Source organism: Gopherus evgoodei, chromosome 11, assembly GCF_007399415.2.
Source record: "Gopherus evgoodei ecotype Sinaloan lineage chromosome 11, rGopEvg1_v1.p, whole genome shotgun sequence".
Classification (NCBI taxonomy): domain Eukaryota; kingdom Metazoa; phylum Chordata; order Testudines; family Testudinidae; genus Gopherus; species Gopherus evgoodei.
Window position 1 is genome coordinate 71,738,538 of NC_044332.1, and position 20,733 is coordinate 71,759,270.

The 20,733-nt window shown below is 48.0% G+C and overlaps 1 protein-coding gene across 2 annotated transcripts in view; it reads left to right on the forward strand.

The window, feature by feature from the left end:
- Positions 1 to 1,110: 1,110 nt before the first annotated feature.
- TFCP2L1 (transcription factor CP2 like 1) overlaps positions 1,111 to 20,733 on the forward strand; it is a 43,049-nt gene continuing 23,426 nt past the window's right edge. Inside the window, exons 1-2 of one of the 2 annotated variants that reach the window (XM_030580964.1) lie at positions 1,111 to 1,203; positions 7,451 to 7,602. In XM_030580964.1, the coding sequence (XP_030436824.1) occupies positions 1,142 to 1,203; positions 7,451 to 7,602 (214 nt within the window). In that variant the 5' untranslated portion in view covers positions 1,111 to 1,141. Of the gene's footprint in view, positions 1,204 to 7,450; positions 7,603 to 20,733 lie in introns of those variants that run through there. The other variant, XM_030580965.1, reaches the window with a different exon arrangement.

Here is a 20,733-nt window from a genome sequence, read left to right on the forward strand (position 1 = left end):
ATGCACGTGCACTCACAGTCATTTGGAAGGGAAAACCAAGCCCTGGGTGACATGGGCAGGTGAGGGGTTAACCTACTGCCTGGACTGAAGTGCCAGACAGTGAGCCACAGGGAGAGGGGAGGGACACAGACACCCTACAGGGCTCCTCCTGGAAATCCAACTGCTGCCAAAGGCAAATGGGGAGGACTCAGAGGCTGTTCTCCACAGAGATGCCTCTAGTCCAGCACCTTTGGGAGTTTATGACATGGACACTTTAATCCTCTCTGCAGTGTCTATGGGATTGGATCACCAACCTGTCCCCCTCCTTCCTGGGACACCTATGGGATTGGGAGCTCTGCCCCTTCTCCCCAGGGCACCTATGGGATTGGCTGCCCTGCCCCCCTTCTCTGGGGAACCTATGGGATTGACTGCTCTGCCCCCCTTCTCGGGGTCCCCTGTGGGATTGACTGCCCTGCCCCCCTTCTTGGGGTCACTTGTGGGATTGGCTGCCCTGCCCCTCTTCTCTGGGACACTTATGGGATTAGGAGCTTTGCCCCTCCTCCCCAGGACACCTATGGGATTGGGTGCCCTGCCCTCCCCTCTCTGAGGCACCTATGGGTTTGCATGCCCAGCCTCCTTCTCTGGGGCACCTATGGGATTGTGTCCTGCCCCCCTTTTCTGGGGCACGTTTGGGTGCTCTGCCCCCCTTCTCTGGGGCACCTATAGGATTGTGTGTCCTGCCCATCCTCCTCTCTGGGGCACATTTGGGTGCCCTGCCCCACTTCTCTGGGGCACCTTTGGGACTATGTGTCCTGCCCCCTTCTCTGGGGCACCTATGGGATTGTGTGTCCTGCCCCCCCTTCTCTTGGGAACGTTTGGGTGCCCTGCCCCTCTACTGTGGGCCACCTATAGGATTAGTTGTCCTGCCCTTTCCCCAGGGAAACCGCCGCTGTACATCCACCTGCACGCCCCGCCCGCCGAGCCAGGCCCGGGGGGAGCCGCCCGGGCCGGGCCGCGGAGAGGAGGAGCAGGGGGAGGGCTCGGCTAACTAGCAGGCTGCGGGGCTGGGCAATAAAAGCGCAGGTAGCCGCGCGGGCGGCCGCGGTCTGGAGCGGTGCGCGCTGTGCCAGGCTGGGCGCCTGGCTGCCCCGGGCTCCCCAAGATGCTGTTCTGGCACACGCAGCCCGAGCACTACAACCAGCACTCCACCGGCAGCTACCTGCGGTGAGTCCGGCGCCCTGCCCGGGTGCTGCGCTGGGTGCTCACCGGCAGGGCAGCTGCCCTGGGGCACAGAGAAGCCGGGGGAGAAGGGGAGTGCATCGGGGAAGGGTGGGCGCTGGCGCGCTCCAGGCGCATTGGAGAGCCCGGTGCCTTTGCCTGGGGCAGCGTGGGGCGAGGCGCAGGCTGCCCCACGGCACGTTCCGGCTGGGGGGCGCTCAGGCGTAGCGGGGGCTATAGGATGGGGCGCCCCCCCCCCCGCTGTGTTTCTGCTGCGTTGTGCTGGGGGCCCCGCGTCCCATTCTCGCCAGCCTGCCACCCAGCTGGCGCTTCCTCACTGCCTTGCAGCGCCGCGTGTGCCGCTGGCTCTTGGCTCGGCCAGCATCCGTCCCAACGCATGTTGTCTAGAGAAAAATCCCCTCGGCGAAGGCGAGGGGCAGAGGTATTGGCGTGCAAAGCTACACCGCATGGATCGCCTCTGGCTGGTGTAGATCCGGAGCAACGCCACTCGGGTTACATTGGTGTGAAACCAGTATAATCCGAATAAATGAGAGGCGAATCTGCCCGTAAACTTCCCGGGTTGTTGCTTTTACTTTGAGCTGTCTTGTGCTGTTTCCAGGTGAAATCCACTTCCTAGTAAGCTTTTTTCTTTTTGGGTTCCTTTGGAAACGGTCCCACCTTTGCTGCCTGTAACTATGAACAGGCTTAAGGAATTTGTGTAGCCTTGGCTTTGAGTCATAGAAAGCTAAATTGGGGGTGAGGGCTGGGATCTCCCCACTTCTTGCCAGAGCTGGCAAATCGCTTCAGAGGGTCTTTATTAGACACGGTTCGTTTTTTGAACTTTGGACGAGTGCCCTTGAGGGTTGCCGCCTTCTGCAGAGATTTAACAAGAGCATTTCAAAGGGAGACGTTACAACTCTATGCAAAGCACTGTCAAGTGGCTGTAGAAAATGCTGCACTGGAAATTAGGAAGACCTCAGATTTTCTCAGGATAAGATGTTTCTTTTTTTCTTTTTGGAGGATGGCTAACTGGTTCCAACAGTCTGGTTGGGCTTGTCCAAACCAGTTATATCCTGTCTTGTTTTCACACGGGTCACATTGAATTAAATTGCTAATTTAAACACAGGGGCAGTTAAACAATATAGGCTGCAGCATGTCGATATATGTTGAAGAACCCCGTATTTGCACCCCTCTAATAGACAACTGGGAATTTCATTTTTGACTTTGCTGAATGTTTATGAAAATTGTTTCAAATATATAGGGGAAGACTTTCAGCTGGTGGGAAATGGCACAGCCCAGTGGAAGTGGAAAACTACTGATTTACACCAGCAGAGAGTCTGGTTCACAACCAAATGGCTTGTCATTTTCAAAGCCTATCTCTGTGTAATCGCTGTCTCTGAGAACATCCAGCTTGCCCATTTAAGCACTCAAGCCTGGTAATATCTTCCTTTAGGCTGCTAGACATGCATTCTTGAACTCTAGTCCCTATATGTATAGGATGCTTTAAGTACAAAATCCCTTGTTCTCCAGTGGAACGGTATTCAAATTGTGAACTTCCCCCCCCCCCCCCCTTCTGTTACATAGAGGCCACTTTTTCATTGCCATGAAGGTTTAGTGTCTTAAACTGTCTACATGACATGTTCTCGCCCCCCGAAGTATGTGTATTAATAACTTAAATGGGGCTGTCGCCCAGCTCCCTCCATGTGGAGCTGGTAAATGGGTGAAGCAGGCTGCATCAACCCAAGGGTTGGTACAGTGTGCTGGCTGCCTTGGCTGTTAGGGAACATAGAGAGCATGCCATTCACTCACAGTACAGTGCTGGGTGATGGTATACAACTCGAAGACTTCGGATGCCTCCTAATGCTGTTCAATAAAACCCCCAGTTTGCACTGAAACATTTGAAGACACCTATTTTCTGTGAGGGCTACTTTTCTGCCAAACTTGTTGAGGCTTGTCACAGACAACTACACGGATGTAGGGTGAGCAGATAGCAAGTGTGAAAAATTGGGATGGGGGTGGGAGGTAATAGGACACTATATAAGAAAAAGTCCCAAATATTGGAACTGTCCCTATAAAATCAGGACATCTGGTCACCCTACATGGATGTATCTATACTACCAGTGCAATCTCTGAGGCAGAAACACTGCGGCTGTGCAAAAGAATCTTGTGTGAGGTACTCTGGTAGACGATCAAAGTACATCAGCCCAATGCCTCTTTTACCCCAGTGCTACCCATCTGCACTGGGGGTGTATTTTGGTGTAAGTATGATACTACCAAAAATCCCAGTACAAGCAGGACCTGAAGTGGGGTCTACACTAGGAGATGGAGTGCTTTACTGGTCTAGGAATACCTTCCAGCAAAGCCTTCCTAGAGTGGATTCAGCTGTCTCCGTCAAAAAAGACTAGAGTAAAATCATGCCCTGTGAGTGAAGCAAGCTATACTGGTAAAAATGTAGAGCTGCCTGCACTAAGGACTTCTGCTGGTGTGCTGTTCACATTGCTAACGGCCAACTATATGGACAGAAGTCTGTAGTGTAGACTGGCCTTAAAATTGGGGGTTTTTTTGGAGTGGGGCGGGGAGAATCTTGATTCTTCCTCATGGGAACAGTGTTTATTTGTTTCACTCTCCTTATTCTCCCAATGGTGGAATCAGTTCAACAAACTCCCTCCCCGCACCTCCAAAAAATATATATATATATGGTAAGTGCATTTGACCTCAGGCAGAGACCAGTCCTGGAAAACTTTAGCCGAAAAGTTGTGTGTGAAATAAGATGGGAACTGTTATGGAGCCTCATTATGGAAAAAACTGCTTTCCAAAATGGTAGACAGGACAGCACTTCACAATCTTTGTTCAGTTCTATTTGCTATGCCTGAATTTATATACCTGCCACGTATATGATCTCAGTCCTTGACTGGCTGCTAAAACCTTGTCTCTTTGCCAGACTCTTGATACACTATGTGCCAAATACCGTAAAGTAAAATGTTGTTTGTGGGTCTGATCATAAGCACCTTCTAGTTAGTGAGTTTTGGATTAGGCCTTGTGAGAATAAAAATTCTGTTTACTTCTATACAATAGTACTTTTTTGTGCAGTTTCCCAATTGTTTTTTAGGATTAGACTTTCCACTAACCTTTCAGATGAAATTAAGAATCCGTGAATGTTTGTGGTCACTAACCATCCTATAGCACTCTTTGCAAGTTTAGAGGAATTAAATTGGACTATGATATATGGAATGTACTGTAGCCACTTGACTTCTGCCTCCCTACATTTCCCTGTGTCATTTCAGCCACATAAGGAATGTATCATTTGCCCAAAGCTGTTAATTATAGGCCCACTGGCTGTTTGCATTTGCAGAATCGGGCTCTTGGATTGTAGAGCCTTTGAACAGGGACCATGTGTTATATTTTCTGTAAAGCAATGTGCATCCTCATGGCATTGTGTAGATAATGCATGAATCAGTGTTCCTGGGCAGCAGAGGTGACTGCATTTCAATGGAGAATGATTCCTATATATGAGTGTGGAAAGTATTATGAGGCCCCTGTAGAAGAAATAATGTTTTCAAAATTAATCTGTAGGGATTTGGATCTTCTTTACTGTAATAAGTCGTCATATAGGAAAAAGTTGTTGTTTCAGTTAGACAAGAATTGTGATAGCGTCTAATACCAGTGAAACGAATGGGGCTGGACTTTTTCATGGTGGCTATAGATGAGAAAACTCCTGACTCTCCCCACACTTTGCTTGATCTGCTCCATAGCTTTTTCTCCATAAATAGGAGTGACTGTTTTTGAACCAGGAACTTTTGAGTCTTTACTGCAGAGTACCATTTGATTTAATGGCCTGGAGAGAACTCCCCAAGGTTGTAGTGCTGAGAGTTAAACGCTAACAACAAGTGGATCATTAACCTGCATGGGCAGAGCAAACTCCTTAATGCTCTTACTGCGCAAGCATGCCAACGCTCCTGTCCATGTGTCTAGACAGTTATATGCACAAACAAACATCAAAAAATAAGCATTAATGCAATGGATGCAGCTGCTGCCTCAATAACTTGAAAGTCAAGAGGTTTCATGTGCCCGGTGGAGACAAGAGGTGGCTGTAAAGATTTCTGCTCTGAGCCAGGAGGTGGTCGGGTTAGACTTTACTAGTCTTACAAACAGTACAGAATGAACAGAAGTAGGGTTCTGTGTTAGTCTTCCCAGCTTCTCTAATGTGGTTCTTCGTACTTAGGCATAGTGAGATAAGGCTGCTAACACTGGGATCTATTTTCATAGGGTATGTCTACACTACAGCTGGGAGAGAACCCCTCAGCCTGGGTGGGGATGCTTGAGTTAGCATGCTAAAAGTAGCAGCCTGGGTTAGCTGTTGAGTCCAAAGCTGCCTGACCCCCTGTGTCTGAGCTTGGGCGATTAGACTGTACCTGTGCCTTACTGCGTCCGCACTACTATTTTCCGGGCGCATCTGTTGACGGTGCTGGGAAGCATGCCCTCAGCTGCAGTGTAGGGATGCCCTTGCTGATCATGCTTTGGGCATTCTGAATGCGTATGAGCTTTGTTTTGTTCTCTGACCGCGTCAAGATTGATTTCATTTAAGTCGGTAGAGTTATGCCAGCATGAAACTTGGAAAGGATGTCAGATTTGAGTCCACGGGAGTTGTGCAGATGCATCTGAGGGCAGGACCTGACCCTATATTGTGCACAGCTCAAACTCTAAAGGCTTTTAAATTAGAATATGAGAGGGGCCTAAGCCAAATGGCTGGATCTGATCTATTTTGGAGAAGCTGTGATATCTGGATCCATCCTGGTGACTGGTGACTCTAATGGGCTAGAACAAAACCCTGGACCAAGCCACAATGTGTTGAGCTGAACTCCAAGGCTGAGCACTATCTTCTGGTGCAAATGGTACATACAGAAGCATGTTATTCAATATGGGCCAAATCCTGAAGCTATTTAACATGGTAGCATGAAGCATCCACATCCCAACAGGCCATATAAACTGGCTGTACGTCAGAGTGACTGTGGATTGCTGTGGAAGAAAGCTTGTTCCCAACACCCTATGACTGTATTGCTTAACTCTGGCCAGGCCTCCCCCAGCCTCCACACCCTTTATCCTGAGATGCCCTGACCAGCCCTGAGTTGTTAGTCGGTCACACCAATTGTTGGGTGGGGCAGGCTGAATTTTGAGGGAGTGACAAGCAGAGGGTGAGCTGATTGGCTTTGGGATTGGCTTTGGGATCAGTTTATAGGGAGTGTCTCTACATTGTAGGAGGGAGAGACATGGTTTTGTGGTGGCATGGGAAGAGTTAGAGGAAGGGCATAGATTGGTGGGGCGAAGGCTTTTTTCTGTGAGGAGCAAATGGATGGGATTAGTAGGCACAAGGGAGGATGCCTTACTTTTGAGAGAAGGGGCTGTGGCTTTGTTGTGCAGAATTAATCAAGCAATCCTTGATGGGTAGATAGCAAGTTCCGCTTAAAAAAAAAATCATATCTCAGTTTTCTTACTAGAGTGCATCCAGGGCTTGTTTTTACTTTCTCTGATTTTTTTTTCAGGCTTTTGGATGTAAACCCCAAAACTTTCTTCAAAAGGCTTTTCGCTTTTGTTGCAATGTTACTTTTCATCATTACACCTACTTCCCTCCATCGCTCCCCTGGTACAAAACTCACTTCTCAACCAGCTCTAGTTTTTACCAACTCAAGTAATTCTTGAGGACCTTCCATTGTACTGATGCTATGTGCTAAAATGTGCCTGGTACTAACTTACTGAACAGGGGGACTCCACACACTGTTACACTGCGCGAGCCAAACTCTTTGTACCCTAAGAGGAAATAGCTGCACTAGACCTGGAAGGTGTAAATTCCAGATTGAGGAGACATACCTGTGCTAGCTTTAATTTAGCTAGTGGTCTAAACATAGAAGTGTAGCCACAGTGGGGTTAGGGGGTGGGGAGACTAGCTACCGTGGTCATAGGTATGTAATGGGGACTGCTATCCCCTTCTGCAGCTCACCATGTCACAGCTATACTTCTATTTTTAGCACACAAGCTCGATCAGAACTAGCTCTTATGTCTACCCTGAGTTGTAATTCACACCTTCCAGCTCCAGTGTGTATAACTCATTGTGCATGAGAAGTCCGCTCCATCTCATCTGCTCTGTTGGATCATCACCCACAAGCCCACCCACAAGAGTGAGAGAATTTCACATTTGGATTCTTGCCTTGTGTTCCTCTAAGTTGCTGTAAGTAAATGTGTTTATTCTATGTTTCAGTGATGTCCTTGCACTGCCGATCTTCAAACAGGAGGAGCCCCAGCTGTCTCCTGAGAGTGACACCAAACTGCCTCCGTTTCAGTATGTTCTCTGCACAGCCACATCCCCTGCTGTAAAGCTGCATGAAGAAACCCTTACCTATCTCAACCAAGGTAAGAAACTAAAGGAAGGAATATCTCTTGGAAATGGCTCATGATAAAACAATTGAATTATGCTCTTTTGGTTTGCTGGGGGAGGGTGGAAGGGACTTTGAATGATGCTCCTGTGTTGTTCCATGAAGAGTGTGACCTCACTCATGCTGGCCCTATCTCATCACAGTGGTGGAATGTCACTGCTCCATGCTTCTGTAGATGACAAAGCTACGCCTCTAACTTGGCAGCTTAATGAGCTACAGTTTAGCAAGATTCCGTATTGCCTACATTGTAGGCTAACTTCGGCTCCCAGATGAATGCACGCATGCACCTCCAGAGCAGGAGCAAACCAGAGCGGGAGAGGTTATGCTGCTCAATATCTGATGTGATCAAAGGGAGGGTAAAAGAACTGGTGAATCTTTCTGTGAAAAGATCTTCCAGACATGGAGGGCCTGGGGATCCCTTACCAAAATAACGTCTCTGCCTGCAAAATACCCAAGCCCATTTCAAACTGCTCTCTCCTCTAACTCAGCCTTATCCCCAGAGAAGGGTGGAGATGCTAATTTGCAGCTCTTCCCCAGGCTCTGCAAACAGAGGCTAAAGAGAGCTCCTGGCTAACCATCAGGTTTCCGTGAATGGGGCAGTCTAAAGTTCCCTTTGTAAAGTTGAGACGGATCATGTTTGAACATCTCCAGATAAATTCCATTGTGTCTTTTGGGCTTTGTTCCCTGTTGTCTGTCAACAGCTTTGAAAATGGGGCATCTCCTGCCCCATGTTTGTAAGAGACAAAGGGCTTGGCTACATGAGAACTCTCAGGAAGACTAAGGCAAATCCAATTAAAGGCCTGGAGTCCATGCATGTAAGTTAAAGTGCATCAGAACCACCACGTGGATGCTTTTACTCAGGAGTAAAGTGATCTTCATTTGCTGTAATTTAATCTTTGGATTTTTTTTGAACAAAGCTGGAAATAGGAGTGTATGGAGGACGATTGAGTTAGAGAGCATCCACATGGGGTGTTTAACACACCAGTGCCAGGGCATTGACTTCATACCATTCATCACTGATTTGCCTGAGCTCTCCTGAGGCTTGGTCTACGCTGGGGGATCAATCTAAGTTACGCAACTTCACCTATGTGAATAATGTACTTAGATCTACTTACTGCAGTATCTTCACTGCGGTAGGTCTACTCCTAACGCTTCCCTATCGACTCCGCCTCTCCAGAGTACCGGAGTTGATGGGACAGCGCTTGGCAGTCCATTATCGTGTCTTCACTAGATGCGATAAATTGACCCCTGCTGGATCGATTGTTCTGGAAGTAAGTGTAGACATGCCCTGAGTATCACCATGTAGACCTGGCCAAGGAGCAAACTTCTGCCCTTGTTATAATAGGGAAATCAACAGGCTTGCACTGTGTGACAGGTGCACAGACTGGGGTTTTCATAAGTACTCTGCTTTGGCCTAATTCTGCTCCCATGGAGATGGATGGGACTCTTAGCAATGACTTCATGGAAGCAGAGTTAGGCCGGTGTTGAGCATTTCTGACAATCCCACCTAGAATGGATTTGCCTAAAGGAGTAGGGGAAGGTCCACTTTTGGCCTTGTTTCTAGTGGATCACAAGCAAGCTGGCTGCAGCTGTGTCTAGCTAGATTGAACTACAGTGCAGAAGAGCATGACTAGAATAGAATGAAAGTTTGTCAATATAATTCTCAAAAAAACCCCAACAATGCTATAAGTGTAGAATCCTGCTCTGTCTTCAGCATGTGTATACTGCAGTTAAACAGCCCTCCGAGTCAGCTGGCACAGGCCAGCCACAGGTGTCTGATTGTAGGTGGACATACCCAAAATGACTAGAACGTTGCCTTGAAATCAAGGTCCGTGCACTACTTAAGTGGTTGGATCTGTGGATGCAGATGAATTTCACCCATGCTCAAGGTGTGCACCTGCTTGAAGCTAAGTTGCCCCACTGCAGCGGGTGGTCTCTTGGGATATATTTGCAGCCAGCTCTGCTTTGCACTCCACACCCTGCCCCTCCCAATAGGAAGGTGAGGATTTAGCCTTACTCTGCTAGGTAGGGCATGGCTTGGGAAAAGGTGCCAGAGCGCTCCTAGCATGTCTCTTGCTTTGGTATAGACATGGCCTTTTCTGAGCAAAAGCCAAAGCTTGTATTGGTCTAGGGACTGTTTTAAAATAATATTTATGAGGTAATCCCTTGTGGGGTGGGGAGAAGCAATTTTAAATTCCACCTTCCAATCAGATTTGGTACATTTTCTCTTGTGAGTGTCTAAGCAACAGTTTTGCACTAAGTTAAAAATAAATCCTAACTTGCCTTGTAGTCCCATGACAGAGTCCCTTTGAACTGGCAGATGATGAGGTCTGATTAAAATGGGCACTTGTGTTTGTAAACTCCTAGAGAGGAGTATTTATAAATGTCTTCTTCCCATTCCCTGTGTGTCAAAAGTCTTGTGGGAGCATTGACCTCTCTGGAGTAGAAAAGTAGGACAGGCATCTGTTAATTTAAAAACAAAATTTAAAGTCTTTTAGTCTAAATACCATTTTGTTTTAAGGAGAAATGTCTTTCTCGATTGGAACTATTCCTGAGTCTTGAGCACCATAAAACTTCCACTTTGTGTTTAAAAATGCCTGATCTCTTCCCTTAGGCGCTCACAAACTAATGCCAGATATGACCCAATGAAGGAGATGGGTAGGGAGCGTGTGGAGGGGAGGGCATTTGTGGACCAGCTCAGGAAGGATGTTCCATGTGTAGGGCCAAGCTTGGAAGAAAGCTCAGGAGTCTGATATGGGGCCTTGAGGTTGGCATTATTAACTGAGTGAAGGAATAAGGAGGATCAGTAAGAGAGGATGGGCAGAACTAAGTCGTGCCTTTGAAGGTGATTAGAAATAATTTTGAACTTAGTGTAGTGAGGAAGGAGCCAGTAGAGGGAATTGAACGAGGCTGATATGGCCTGAAGAACTGGCTAGGAAGATCTTAGCCCCCTCCAGTCCATGCAGCCATTGCTAAGATGGTGGTTGGGGAGGGAAAGGGTATATACCCTAGGGACAGATGACTAGGGTCGGGAAGAGTTTTTAGCTGTGCAGACAGAGAAAAGTGAAATATTTTGGAAGAGAAGATGTGGACTAGATTCTCCTGGATGGGAGCAGCAGAGGGGATGGGGGGAAGAGGGGAGTTGAAGAGGACTCTGGGGTTATAAGAAGATCGTGTGTCCGGTGGGGAGGGTTTATGAAGGACATTGAGGCATTTAGTCTCAACCGTTGTATTAAGTTGACAAGAGGCCAAGCTCATTGGCAAAAGGTTGAAACCCTAGATTCTTGTTGGCTGCACTGGGAGACCCAGCCTATAGGTCAAATAACTGAATAGTCAGATCCACACAGTCTCCACTCCAATGATTGATTCCTTTCTCTTGTCTTTCGCAGTCTCCTCTCCTTCACTCCCTCATTCATTGTGAAACTGGAGCCAGAACCCTGCTAAAGTGGAACCATTTGGGGTCAACTGTTTTCAAACACTGTTGGAACTAGCCTAGTTTTTTTAAGTGTTTCAGTGCCTTTTGTGGATTGTCTTAAAAACCTTATTGAGCAGCAACTCTTCTACAAACTACCCCATTAGCAAGCTGTCTTGATAGAGTTTGTATTCCGTGGTTTGTACCCACAGGGGGTGTGGATGCAAATCATCTGACAGCCAAGTTTGTATTCCAGTAGTGCTTAGAGGCCCCAACAAAGCTAAAGGTGCAAGGTCCTGTACAAACTTAATATGGCAGTCCCTGGCTCAAATATTTTTCAACATGGTGACCATCCTTAATGTGGAAAAAGGGCAAATAAAGGTGAGTTCGAGCAATTGTGCCAGCAGGAAGTAGTGCCAGGGCTGCCTGGAGGGGGGCAAGTGGGGCAATTTGCCCCGGGCTCCGCAGGGGCCCCCATGAGAATAGCTGAGGCTCCCTCTCCGGCCCCAGGCTGACCCGACCCCATTTCTGCCCTTTTCCTGGAGCCTGAGCGCAATCAGCAGCGTCCCTGAACAGCTGCAGCGTGGTTCTGGTGGGGGGGCCTGAGCTCTGCTCGGTGTGGAGCTTGCAGCCCCGCCTCCTTACCACGCGGCTCTGAGAGGGGCGGAGCTCAGGCCCCCGGCCGGAGCCACGCTGCAGCTGTTCAGGGACGCTGCTGGATGCGCTGAGGCTCCGGGTGAGTGGTGAGCTGGGTGTAAGGGGCAGGAAGTTCCAGGGACAGTCAGGGGACAGGGAGGGGGCAGAGGTGGGGGGGCAGTCAGGGGACAGGGAATGGGGGGATTGGATTGTGGGCATTCCGGGGTCTGTCAGGACTCAGCAGGGGGGTGGATAGGGGTCGGGGCAGTCAGGGGACAGGGAGCAGGGTGGTGGTTGGGGGTGGGGTCTATAGGGGACGGTGAGGGGACAAGGAGCAGGATGGGTTGGAGATTCTGAGGGGGGTGGGCAGTCTATAAATGCTGGAGGCAAAGTGGGGTTTGAGGTGGAGGTTTACAGCTTGTGACCTCCAGTAATAACTTTGTGACCCCTTGAGGGGACCTGACCCCCAGTTTGAGAACCCCTGGCTTAATTTAATTTTAGCACCTTGTGACCATTCACATGCATGTGCTATTTTGAGCATTTCAGTTTTTACAACATAGGCTCATCCCAGATTCTGGAACAAGCTCAAATGCTCAGTTCGTGGAGTATGTACATAAACTATACTAAAGACAAACCCTCAGTAACCATCTCCAGTTTGTGAGGGACCCCGTGGAGCCAGTCTCTAGGAAACAGATAGATGCATGGAGGTTAAGTCCATTAATGGCTATTAGCCAGGATGGGTAAGGAATGGTGTCCCTAGCCTCTGTTTGTCAGAGGGTGGAGATGGATGGCAGGAGAGAGATCACTTGATCATTACCTGTTAGGTTCACTCCCTCTGGGGCACTTGGCATTGGCCATTGTCGGTAGACAGGAAACTGGGCTGGATGGACCTTTGGTTTGACCCAGTATGGCTGTTCTTATATTCTAACCTAAATGAACCCAAAGTTATGGAGACAGATATGAGTCAAGGAAGCCAGCAGAGAGAGAATCAGAAACCTGGAAAAATCTCTGACTGGATGGGCTAAGGCATTTGGTCACAAGCTGAGGTGGTTCAAAAGTTTTTGGATTTTTTTTAAGCAGAATTTTTTTATTGTTTCTTTGAACAATCAGACACAGCAAGCAGCAAATATTTGGCCACACACTTCTGAAACCCCAGACCATATTCAGGTTTTGGCAGACTAATTTCAGCGTTTCAATTAAAAAAAAAAACACAACAAATTTTGAAGGAAAGCAGACATTATCCGTGATTTTTTTTCTGCTTTTTAAAAACCCCTAGTTTTCGATCTAGAAAAAGTTTTGACAGACAAATATTTGTCCAACTATTTTAATGAGCTTTAGTGCCTTTTAGCACTAGCTGATGCTGAGAACCAGTGATACCTTGTAAAGAAGTTTTCTCAAAACTGAGTTTGTGCTGAGATGCAGAAGGTTTATTTTTCCCAGGACCGCCTGTGTGTGTGTGTGGGGAGCAAGTGGGGGAATTTGCACCGGGCCCTGCAGGGCCCCCACGAGAATATAGTATTGTATAGTATTGCGATTTTTTTTTTATGGAAGGGGCCCCCGAAATTGCTTTGTCCCAGCCCCCCTGAATCCTCTGGGCGGCCCTGAGTAGTGCAAGCATAGCAGGCATGGGAAGTATAGGAAAGTGAGAGGTGATTTGAAGAAGACACCCTGAAATTCTAGTTGTCTGGGAAGGAGATGGAGCTATCTAGAGGAGAAAGTAGAAAAAAAACCCTTTGCTTTGGTTAAATTTTAAGTCTTCAGATCTGGCCACAGGACTCTTCTGTAGCTGGAGAATTGGATTTTTTGCTTTGAGATTTATGGAAATGAGGAAAGCTGTTTTGTATTGACATTAACTCTCACGGAACTAAATTTTTATAGGGTCATGACTGTGCTTGAATATTTGTATGTTTCCTGGAACAGTCTTTTATTTGCCTAAAGGAAGAGTGCAGAAAGCTGGGAGACCAGCTCTGACTGGGTGTGGTTCTTGGTTAATTATAGCTGCATTTGCAAGAATATTATTTTCATTTTGCGTGACTCAGAGAAATTGGCTGTTTTTCTAATTGTCATTGCAATTATTGACAAGATCTTGAGCCTTCCAAAGAATTAAGTACCCTTCTGGCCTACCCTTTGCTAATATGTGCTCTGCAGATGCCTTAGAATCTCTCCTCCTTGACACATTTTTGGTCTGTCCCCGGTTTCCCATTATTTCTAAGAATTGTTTGTGAAGCTGGTTCTTCCTTCTCTTCACTTTCATGACCAGCTGTTGAGACTTTTTGTCCTTCTGTTGGCACTTCTCAGGTTGTGTCCACACTAGAGAGCTTACAGTGGCACTCTACGCCAACAGGAGAGAGCTCTTCCATGGATATAATTAATCTACCCCAACAAGCAGTGGTAGCTGTGTCTGCGGGAGAAGCTCTCCTGCCAACATAGTGCTATGCACACTGCCACTTATACTGGTGTAATTTGTTGCTCGGGGTGCGTGCGTGATATTCACACCCCTGAGTGATGTAGGTTTTGCTGACATAAGTGATAGTGTAGACACAGCCTCAAGCTCAGGGGATGGAGTTGGCTCTTACCTCAGTTACAAGCAAGTCTGGATAGGTTCTTGGTGTCATACTCCAGCCCCTTCATTTTGCTAGGAGCATTTTTCTTGCCTCTCACATACATTTGGCAGCTTTACCCCCACATGGCAGTGCGGTATACACATTGCTGTCTCCAAACCACACCATCACTAACATCGCCATCAATCTTGCTTCAGGCAACAAGGGGCTCCAAATAAGCAGAGCATCAGAGCACAACTGTCCATAGGAAGCAGGAATCTCCTGGCTGCCCTTAACCTGGGAGACTGTTTTCTACCCTTCCTGATATTCTCTCTTTACTCCCATCTGGATTAAATGGAAGTCAGTGAATTTGCAGTCCTCACTCAGGCAAAACTTCTGCTGAGGTCATGGGACCTGGTTCTACTCTCGCAAAGCAGCAGTGACTGTTGAAGTCTGTGGATTTATGCTGGTGTAGATGAGACCAGGTTCAGGGCTGTGTGTAGACTTCAGGATTGGACTCTGTTTCTCATTGATGATACTCAGCAAGACTTCTGGAACATTTACATGAGCCTTCTTTTATTTGCACTTGGTACTTTTCTGGATGTTTGTAACTTTGATATTGAAGTTTCTCCTATAGTTCTACTGCAGTTTGATTTCTGAATTAAAGCACCTGTCAATCCAAGGCGCTAGTCATTTACCAATTAGCTGTTTCTACCCTGAAGTGTCTTCAAAAGCTGCACTTTAGGTCATGAATAAGCAGTTTGGAGGGCATTGTGGATCAGGGGTGGCTCTATGTATTTTGCCACCCCAAGCGTGGCAGTCAGGTGGTTTTCAGCGGTGCGCCTGCGGGAGGTCTGCCGGTCCCGTGCCTTTGGTGTACCCGCCGCCGAATTGCCACCGAAACTGCGGGACCAGTGGACCTCGTGCAGAAACGCCGCTGAAGGCAGCCTGACTGCCGTCCTCACAGCAACTGGCAGGCTGCCCACTGCAGCTTGTCGCCCCAGGCACACGCTTGGTACGCTGGTGCCTGAAGCGACCCCTGCTGTGGATCCTTGCTCTAACCAAGCTCTCTATACTGGTTGTTGACTTTGTAGATCAATGAAGGAGATGCCAATACCTAATCTGTGTGCTGTAAAGATGTTTGGAATTGCCCCTTCTTAGGGGACCCCTTTACTTCACTTTCTTCCCTGCATTTGTTTAGGTTGGGTGTTCTAGGAAACCCAGGGGATGCTCCTCGTGCTGATGTACCAACCGGTACTGTAGCTTGGTGTCACGTGGGTTGTACATGCTATGAGAGATGAGTTAAGGGTCTCTGTCTCCTTCCTAATGGGCAGCTGTCCACGGCACAGTCTCTTCCCCTACACAGCACGTCAGGCACTGACTGGCACTCTGAATTGGTTATTTTTAGCAGAGAGCAAGGAGTGAATGACCAGGCCTGGGTACGGATATACATCCTCATCCCTAGGTGAGAAGCCTCCCGGTCAGAGTTAAGGAGTTCTGATGGACCAATGCAGGGAAGTTTGCACTGCTGCTGACATGAATATACTGCACCTATTCTGTGCTTAAATAGAAAAGACTATTCTCTCTGGAAATAGGAGACTGGCCATCTCCTGCAATGTTGTAATGATGTGCTTTGTCTTTTGTGTTTGAGGCTGTTAATCCATCCTAATTCATTATTCCTAGGAATCACAGAGTAATGGCTTGTATGAGAGCTATTCAGGCAGTGAAAAACTTTCCATGAAAGCTAAACGTGACACCGATCTGTCCTACTGTATCGTCAAAGTGTGCCACTGGGTGGATTGGCTTTCCCAGCACAGGTGCTAGTGAGCAGACAAGTAGGGACTTGACTTTCCACTAGACCTCACTGTCGTTTGTACTGCAGTAGTGCATAGAGGTCCCAACTGAGCTAAAGGTACAAGGTCCTGGACAAACTTCATATGACAGCCTCTGGCCCAAATAGTTAATCTAAATAGACAAAACAGTCAAATTTGGGAGACAGGCTGCATGTCCGCATCTGACCGATTGGGACCTAAGGCAGAGAAAGATTAAGTGATTTGCCCAGCATCACACAAAAAGCCCATGGCAGAGCTGAGGATTGGACCCCAGCTCTTCTGAGTCCCACTGTAGCACCGCAGCCACAAGACCATCCTTCCTCTTGGTAACTTGGGAAATATGAGCAAATACTAGGCTTGCAAAAGCCACAAAAGAAACAAATGTTACCATGACAGACCTAAAAATCCCAGCGTCAAACCTTGCAGCCAGGAAACTTGTGCAACAGATGGTGTCGGCTGCATACCAGGACAGACAATATCAGCTGGAAGCCAGCAGGGGCCTTTACCTCACCGGCAGAGAGTATGTGATTACATGCTTGGATCTGGACAGGCAGAGGTACTGAACACGTCATCAAGATTTACTCATTACATGTGAAACAGGCTAGATCCTTATTGATTCAGGCGGCAAAGGAGAAATCTATTCCCCAAGGAATAGAGAACTACCTCATTCCCCAGCTAGTAAAATCATTATAGATGCTAGCCGAGACCAAGTAACAGCCACCATACTGTAATCAACCCAGAGTAACTCATGTCCGCTATCACCCCAGGAAATGAGCCAGCTATACACAGGGCTGGATTTAAGTCCAGGTGACTAATTTAGGATCTGTAAAGTGCTTCAGAACCTGCTCTTAGTTCAATGTTGGAAGTGTTGCCGCAGAGGGATTTTTAACAAAACTTGAACAAAGAGTCTGTGTCACCATGCAAATGAGATGATGTAATTTTAATACCTGTGAGCCTCTGAGCATGCCCATCGTGAACTAGATTGTTTGCAGAAGTTTGAGCAGACTCAAGCTGAGCTGAGTGCTGGTGCAGAGTGCTGAGCCTCCCCACCAACAAACCTGGCACTTGAGTGTTTTAAGAGGTACAGGAGGGGAGAGATGTGCATGGGAGAGAGGAGGGGACAAAGGGTTGAAAAGAGGAGAGAAGAAGCCACAGGAGGAGACAAATACAGGAAGAGAGCTTTTGGAAGAGCAGCTATATAAATTGGTATTCAGTTGAACACCTGAACTGCACTCCATTATATTCCTCCAACCCCTCTGTAATGAAAATCAGGGCAGAAACTGACTGAGCATAATCCTCTGATCCAAGGAAGGGCTGTGCAAGGCCCTTGGACAGAGTGGAGCCATGTGGGGGCTGCATTCCCTGGCACCCACATGTCATTCCCTGCCCCACCCCCCGGGTTTCATCTTCTTAGCACAGGAGGGAGGTTTGAGGGTGGCCTCTCATGTAGCTAGTGGATCCGCAACATCCACTGGCTAAATATCTCATGCTGCATCTGTTGAGCTTACTCAGCCCTGAGGCTACAGTAAGCAACCACAGAGCAGCTTCCAGTGCCACTTGTGGTCAAGGATGGGAGAATTGTCACCCACCTGGCTAATGCCTGTGTGTGCAGGGAGCAGGGTTTCACTTTTGCTTGTCTCTAGCTGAAGTATATGTGTGGCATAAAGTATGCATGATCAGGTGGCCCCATGCCCTGAAAATATCTTGCTGGTTTAGCCTGAGGATTTATTGACTAACCTGCTGAAAGTCTTTCTGAATACCCATCCCTCTGAATGGTCTCATTAAGGTGTTCTGCCTGCCTGCCTTGTGTGGGCTTGAGTTTTGGAGAACAGCTTTTCCCTTCTTTCCCCTCCAAGCTGTATTCAGCCAGGCACATTCTTTCACTTTTATCAATGCTGCATTTTGCATGTCCTTGTTAAGTTGCTAAATGGAATTTTTATTGCTGTGGACCATAGTTTAGCTTAATCCAGGGATGGGCAAACTTTTTGGCCCCGAGGGCCACATTGGGGTTGCAAAACTGTAAGGAGGGCTAGGTAGGGAAGGCTGTGTGTCCCCAAACAGCCTTGCCCCTGCCCCCTATCCATCCCTCCCACTTCCCACTCCCTGACTGCCCCCCTCAGTACTACCTACCCATCCAACCCCCATTTCTCCTTGTCCCCTAACCGCCCCCTCCTGGGACCCCAACCCCCCTGCTCCGAGTTTCCTGACTGCTCTGATCCCTATCCACACCCCTGCTCCTTGACAGGTCCCCTGGGACCCCACATCTATCGAACTCCCTCCCCCGTTCCCTGACCCCTATCCACAGTCCTACCCCCTGACAGCCCCGCTGGTGCTTCCTGTCACCTGACCATCCCCTGGGACCCCCTGCCCATTACCTTGCCACTCAGAGCAGAATGTCTGGCAGCCACGCTGCCTGGCACCAGACACGCTGCCACACAGAGTGCTGCCCGTGTGGCTGCAGGGGAGGAGGGAGATCAGGGAGGGGCTGGGGGCTAGCCTCCCCGGCCGGGCAGGATGGTCCCATGGGCCATAGTTTGCCCACCTCTGGCTTAATCCTTAAACAGTTTCAAGTTTGATTCCATCTTTCTAGGCCCTCTTTGTGTCACTAGGATCATATATTAAGGAAGGGTATATTTTTCTGTCTCTGGCTTCCACTGAGTTGGTGAACATATTATACATAAAACCTAATCTTTTATTCTAGCTAGGTGAGCTAGTTACTTTTCTAAACAGGCCTAGAGCCTATTAGTTTGGCATACTGAAGTCATAGCTGGAAATCAGCGTAACATGTTAACGTGTTGCGTAGAAAACCGAGACCTTGCAGTGTAAATGGCATTAGAAATGTAAAGCCAAACTGGTAACTGCAATAGGATTTGTAGTTGTGTGGGGAAGAGTTTAGTGTTTTTACAAAATGTAACCTTTAGATTATAAAAATAACAATTCTTCTTAAAATCAGAAAACTCCTATGATCGCTAATGACTAAATCCCAGCAATGAACTTGCTGAAGCTTAGTGGAATTAAGTGTTGCGTGCGTGCGTACCTGCTTAGCATGTGAACTAGTCTAGTGACCAGGTTATTTTTGTCATCCCTACCTTTAGGACAAAAACACATGAATGTCAGAAGTTTGCTAATGATAGCAACTATTAAATTTTATGCTGCATTAATTGTCAGGGACAATAAAAGAAACAAAAGTAAACTGCTCATAAATCTCTTTTTAAGGCAGGTGGAGTAGCTTCATGAAGTAGAAGTTAGGAACATTGTGTGCCTGGGTGGTTTACTACTTTGTCATATCTTAGTCCTGTTTGTACAGCAACAGAGCATAAACTCCTGCCTAGTGATGAGATTGTGTAAATGTCTGTTGTTCAGGAACTGCCCTTTTTAAATATGAACTTCTGTACAACATCCTCCCTACTGACTTGCTATAATAAAGCTAGGTCAGAGGCTAGGCTAGTGCCTATAAAGAGTTCAGTGAAGTGTGAGGCAAATTGTCTCTTTAGCCTTTCTTCACTGCTTAAAAAAAGTAAGTTGCGTGTGTATTCTTTGTTACCGCAGGCTAACAAACATATGTGAGCTAGCCTGAGGTAAAATAACAGTGAAGACCAGGCATTTTGGCCCAGATCCACTGAAGGTATGTCTACATTGCAATTAGACGCCTGTCTGGCCTATGCCTGCTGGCTTGGGCTAAGGGATTGTTTAATTGCTGTATAGATGTTCAGGCTTTGGCTACAGCCCAAGCTTGGGGACTCTCCCACCTCACACAGAATGTCTGCACTGCAGTTAAATAGCCCCTGAGCCAACTGGCACAGGCCAGCCGCTGTTTTTTAATTGCAGTGTAGACATACCCAAAGGGGGACTGTAGCGAGGTGATACTCACTGGCGCGACACCTCCTGCTCGTCATCTTGGGAATTAGCTCAACTCCAGCTCCCAGGAATGCCTCCTTCTGGCTGGTCCTGCTTGCTTTAGGCCCCGTGCCCCTCCCAGACCCCAGTGCCCCTTTCCTCAGGGTTCTGCCCCCAGAAGTACCCCCTTACTCTAGGAGGGGAAACCCCCCAACCTTCTAAACCCATCTTGCCTTAGTGGCTACTGCCAGTCGTCATCTAGCCCCCACTGGGGCAGACCACAGTCTGTAATGACCACTCATCACTGGCAAGGGGATTAGGACCTGCTGCCTCTGCCTATCCCCGGGCTACACCTCTATAACCTCAGAACCTTCTTAAGCCTTCACCAAGGCCTGCAGCCTGGGAGTTACCAGGCTGGAGCTCCCTAGCTCCCTTTGCCCTTCCCCAGCACTTCTCCGCTTCAGATACCTTATTCCCAGACAGCTAGGTCCTTCTGTCTCCACAGTGTGTGAGAGAGAGAGGGAAGCATCTGGCCTCCAGCCCTCTTATCAGGGGCAGCTGGACCCTGATGAGCTGGCTACACCTGTGGTAAGCCACTCCCTCAGCTGCTCTCAATCCCTGTTCTTCAGGAGTGGGGCAACCACCCCACTACAGGGAATTACGTGGCAAGTCCTAGTTTTAGGCTCCACTGTGATTCCAACGTTCCTGCTGAACTCTGTATTTGCCTAAACCAGGGGTCAGCAACCTATGGCACGTGTGCCAAAGATGGCACGTGAGCCAATTTTTAATGGCATGCTGGAGCCTGCTGGGACTTCAGCATGCCATTAAAAATCCTGCCCAGCCCGGCGCGC